This window comes from Gavialis gangeticus, unplaced genomic scaffold, assembly GCF_001723915.1.
Source record: "Gavialis gangeticus isolate Ggan-Ray unplaced genomic scaffold, GavGan_comp1, whole genome shotgun sequence".
Classification (NCBI taxonomy): domain Eukaryota; kingdom Metazoa; phylum Chordata; order Crocodylia; family Gavialidae; genus Gavialis; species Gavialis gangeticus.
This window is the reverse complement of record NW_017728992.1, coordinates 170,631,386-170,636,903: the sequence shown is the minus strand read 5'-3', so window position 1 is coordinate 170,636,903 and position 5,518 is coordinate 170,631,386. Positions and strand designations below refer to the sequence as shown.

At 45.1% G+C, this 5,518-nt stretch overlaps 1 protein-coding gene across 2 annotated transcripts in view; it reads right to left on the bottom strand.

Moving 5' to 3' along the window:
* The window catches only part of TRHR (thyrotropin releasing hormone receptor), a 35,166-nt gene extending 32,895 nt beyond the window's left edge, over positions 1-2,271 (bottom strand). For both annotated transcript variants that reach the window (XM_019528075.1, XM_019528073.1), the window contains exon 1: positions 1,154-2,271. In XM_019528075.1, the coding sequence (XP_019383620.1) occupies positions 1,154-1,984 (831 nt within the window). In that variant the 5' untranslated portion in view covers positions 1,985-2,271. The remainder of the gene's footprint in view (positions 1-1,153) is intronic.
* Between the last annotated feature and the right edge of the window lie 3,247 nt (positions 2,272-5,518).

Sequence of the window (5,518 nt, the reverse complement as noted above, 5' to 3'; positions counted from 1 at the left end):
ACAACTTCAAACATTATATTTACAGGAATTAGGCTTCCTTTTGATCTTACCACAAGATCGAGAGCCTGATGCAGAAGATTCTAAGGGCAGAGCAGGAGGGTAGTTGGCAAGCGGGGGGGTGGGGGGGTGAGGAGGGTGGAAATAGGTGCTCACACTTAAATTAAAACTTTAGTACATTATGGACCTGGGCATGGTCAGTTGGCTGATGTTGCCCTCTCAGGACTGGATGTTAAAAAAGTGTGAACTGCTCTCAGTGTCAAGTATAATATTAGTTATTATTGTGAATCCTGTTGGTACAGATATGTACCTCTCAACTATGTTGGCATACGTATCCAGTTATAATTAATCTGATCAAATCTGTTATCCACTTCGAAGCATCATCATTTAATACTGTTGGTGACAATGAATTGCCCAACAGATGGAATAAAAGTGATACTAATAGTTCATTTAACACTTTCCATTTCCAGACTGCTACAACTACAAGCTACTTATCTATATTTCATAGCTGGGGAAACCGAGATATACAAGGTAGTAATTTTCCTACAGTCTAGGAAAGACATCAAAACTCAGGTCTCATGAATTTCCAGTTTTGTTTCCTATTTATAGATCACAGAAATAACTCAGGAATTACCTGGTATATTTGCCTGCATTATTAGCAGAGTGCATTTTGAGGGGAAAGGCATTTTTTTCTTCACATTTAAAACCTCATGTTGACAGTATATATATATAGCTGGCTTCCTGGAACATCAAAATAAGACCATCAGTTATCTCTCAACACATATATCCTGTATATACCTAGAGTAGGCAGTAGTTTATAGATCATCCTTAGGTTCAATATACTTAGTAAAATGCCCTAATTGAATGCTGTGAATGGGTAGATTTTAAGATTTTCTGCATGTCTTTAAACTACATAAAATGCTCTAAGGATATTTCCTTATTCTAATCTACTCTACTTTTATCATTTTTCTACATAAAATCTAAAGAAATGATATATATGTTTGAGAGTGCTTCTCTATGTTTTGTAAGTATTTATCATATTTATATCATCTAGCTTCACAAAAAAACAGTACATTTTACACTTTTTTACACATCTAGAGGATCCCTAAAGCAATGTTATTTAGGTTTCAAAAAGCTATTTCTTTGAGTTTCCTACCTGTCTTCTAGAAGCAATAGTGCTATTGAAACACCTGTTTGTTGTCTTGGAGTTCACATTCTTGCTTTGGTGAGTTGAGTTGTTTCTCCATGTCTTAGAATTTTCTTTTGGATCTGAAGGGATGGGATTCAGGAATAATATTCTTGCAATCAGACCATAGAGGACAGTGGCCAGTATCATTGGCACAACATAAAATATACCAAAATCCATCATATATATAGGGGAGTAGTAGCTTCTGGACACCTTGTAGCCACAGGACACAACAATGGTATCTTTGTAGACTACAGTGTTGAGATCTAGAAGGAAAAACCAGAGCATACAGTATACGGAGGTGAAAGCCCAGACAAAAATAATGATCTTTTTGGCTCTTGAAAAAGTACATAAGAATTGGGCTTTGATTGGGTGGCAGATGGCTATGTATCTCTCAATGGTGAAAGCAGTGATGGAGCAAGAAGAAGCATTGATGCCTAGGTACTGGAGGTAAGTAATGCAGAGGCATCCTGCATAACCATAGACCCAAGATCCATACAGGCTCTCAGTAATGTTGGGTAGTCCTGCAGCCATCAGCACCATGAGATCAGCCACAGCGAGACTCACCAGGTAGCAGTTAGTAGGAGTCCTCATGTGTTTAGTCTTGAGGACTACCAAAACCACCATGACATTGCCCACTATGCCAAGTCCACAGATGAAGAGGACCAAGAGGATGGTAACCACTTGGTATTCAGTAGTGATAATTTCTTGGCTTGGCAGCAGCCCAGTTTGGTTCTGTTCATCCACTGTGCCATTCTCCATCTTCACCAGCTTGGAGCTGTTTCTGCTGGGCAATTGCATTCAACACATTTTCTCCGTTCTCCCCTGCAAAAACTTGAACACAACAAGGAATGAACGATGTATAATTCCATAACACATTTTCCACATAGTTACAGCCCCACACTTTCTTCACCCCAAGGTTCCTGGGCTTTCTTCCTTACATGACCAATTACCAGACTGGCAAGTCCCTTTCAGATCCCATTTCATTAGAACAGTTTAAAAAGCAGGTTCCCTATAGCTGATCTATGACACTCATGAGAACGAATGCAGCTACAGATGAGAGCTTTCCCTCTGCAAAACAGACTGCCTTTGAGAGGAGAGGAAGGGGAGGGGGAATTGAAGAGTCCTTTCCCTATTCTGATAGAAATCCCCAGGCAACTAGCTAACAGTCCATAGGACTGGGCTGACCCAGCACTACCAACCCAGGAGGCAATCACAGAGTAGAGGAGGTGGAGACAAGAATGGAGAGGCAAAGGGAGGGAGAGAGTCATGACCCTCAGCCTTCTTAGCCTTTTACACAGCTTTGCCTTTGTGCTGTCAGATGATTACTCTCATGTGGTGTATTGATCAGCTGGGTATAAATGAAGTGCGATCATTTTGCAAAAATGTAGCATACTTTTTAAAATTCTAGTTTTCCACAGTTCCTTTTCCCTGTGTAAATGAAGATAGTGGCTTGCACTTACCTTACACTCTGCAAGGTTTTCAGAGTTGTATGTGGCCCTTCAGAGCTGAGGAAATGAAAACCATCCCAACTTTGGAAACCAGGAGGAAAACCTGTATTGCACTTTACTGCACAGTTTTGCCTGACAATGGCTCTGTCACTAGGACTGCAGAGTCCTGTCACCCCTAAGCCCTCCCAGTTCTCTCCTGGATCATATAGCTGCAATAAAACTGTCAAATCACCAATTGTCTCTTAATGAGAATACACATACATACTGTTCAATGATTCATAGTCTGCTCTCCCTTGAAGAATCTTCCCTAGTAACACAGTTCCCAGTCAGAATGAGTAAAACCATGAACAAACAAGGCACTCCACACAAATCATTCCCCTTGATCCACTAATGAAAAATCCAAACAGACCTGTATATTCCCTAATCCAAGTACACCTCGAGAAGTGTGCTGTGCTCCTGTCTTATAACCTGCTGTGAATCTCCATGCTTTACGGAGAGTGTGGGTAGCTCAGTTAAAGAGCTCCTGCCTCCCTTTGTAGTATCTTTTCCCAAGTCCCTTTATTATCTGTTACTAATTCTAGTTGCACATTTGGAGTCTAAAGAGTAAATCTGCTTGAAGTCCATAATCTCTTCCTCCATTTGTAGCATGTTTGTTGTTCCTTTTTATGGTTTGTTAGGAGCTGCAGTGTTTCCTGAAATAGTAAATTACAGAAATGCAGAAAGGCAGCTGTACCTCAAAAGAGATTTTAGGTTCAGAGATCCTCATTTAACACAAACATGCAAAATAATGTTTTTTTTCAAAATACACTTTCAAGTAGTGATGAGAAAAAACAGCCTACCTGCACCATAGTTGAAAATCTGAATCAGACTATGTTACAGGTTTAGATCTATTTGGTTAGTTTTTCCCATTATTCTCCATTTTTGCCTACTTGCTCTTCCATGCCGACCAGAAATTAACAAGGAAAATATTTTACATTCTACTTTCTATCTGTCAAAAAAAACACTCTACAAAATTGAGCAAGAATCACTCCCATGCAACAGGTGGGCACTGAGGCACAGGGAGGTGGCTCGCTTGTTCACAGCTTCACAGTGTTCAAGAGCAGGTTGGAGGTAGAATTCAGGTACCCTGCCTGCCAGCCCCATTATATGTCACCTGGGTCATGGTGGAGATTCTGCTCTGTAGGATTTCCATCCCTGTTATCCAGCTCCAGGTATTTTAGATAAACTGAAAGAAAACACAAAGGTGCTGCTATTCAGATTTGGGAGTGTACAGAATAACACTGAGCTATTCCTACTGTTCCAACATTTTATCCTTCAGCCCAGGACAATTTCTACATTACTATTCTTGGGTCTTGGTAGGTGGCACCCCCACCTCCCACAGCTGTCAGTAGGAACTGAGGAGTTCAGCACTTCACTGGAGCAGTCCCTTTTTCACAGGCAACTGACTCCTTGGCTAAGTACAGACATTCAAAAAGCCCAAGCGCAAATCAATTCAATCTTTGCAGGTTAGTCTAACCTGTGTAGATTGAACCGGGAAGCAAGTGAACAGGCATTCACTTTTGATTCTGGAAATGCAGCCACATGCCTGCAGTGGCTCAGGCTAGAAGCCAGGGGGTGCTAGAATGAGGCCTCCCTTGCCTTCTGCAGCAGCTGCAAGACTGGAGGGAAGCTGATCTGGGGCAGGGCTGATCTGGCCCATCTGGGGTCTTCCTGAATTTTCCGCTCCCCGCTCACCACTCGAGCAGCTGAGGCAGGGGAACCTTGTGTCAGGCTGCCAGTCATTTTATGTAGAATTTAAAGTATGGGTGTATACAGGATGGTCTAGACAGGGATGTTCCTGCCTCAGGAAGGGGCTGGGCTAGAAGTGACCCCTGCAGGTCCCTCCCAGCCCCACTCCACTAGGATTCTGTGACCTGATCCAGAGAGGAACCCCTTGCACTGCTCCTCCAAGAATGGAGCATTTCAGGCCCCCGTTCTTCTGCAGACAGAAGAGTGGGAAAGGTCTGGGGCCTGTTTCCCTGCAAGGACAGTCATCTCCATGCTGGGGCTGCATGAAGCCAAGGGTGTCTCTCTCTCACGCGCGCACGCTCTCTCTCTCTCTCTCTGTCTGTCTGTCTCTCTCTCTCTCACACACACACACATACACACACCATACCCATGAAGTGAAGCAGGACCTGGTGCTGCACAGCCCCTGATATCTGCCTTCCCCTCCCAGTGGGCTTCCCACAACCACAAGCAGGGGTCAGGGCCCTTCCCCTCAGGCCCCCCCATTCATGTATTTTAAAGGGACAGAGGGAGAGAGAGGGCCCTGACCAGCACGCTGGACAAGGAGGAGGTGGGGACTCCTTGCTGCTGGGCCACTGTCTATTTGGGGGTGCCTGCTGTGGGGGCGGCAGCTGCCTGATCTCTGTGATACAACAATGGGGAGAACATGGGGCATTCAGAAGTGGGTGCCAGGCCTAGGGACATCTGCAGAGTAGCTTCTTCTCTTGCTGGGGCAGGGGAAGGCTGTGGCACTGATCAGGAGACAAGAAGGGATCCCTCTCCCCCAGTCTCCACTGATTATTCCGCCTGAGTCACTCTCACCCACCTCTGGGGAGTCACAGCCGCCACTGGGGAAGTTGCCAGTGCTGGCCTGCAGAGTTACCGAGGGCTGCAGCTGCCTGACTGTAGCCTCCTCTTTCAGACCAGCTGGGCCAGCCACTGCGAGCAGCAGCAGGGCTCATCACGGCCAGGAGAAGCAGCAGTGACAAGTCCCCCAGGAGGAGCCAGCCAACCCCCACAACATCTGAGTCAGCCTGCACTTGGCCACCCAGCAGCTCCACTGCTCCTGCAGCGCTGCCCCAGCCAAGCTGTGCAACCAGGCACAGCAGAGTAGCTGAAC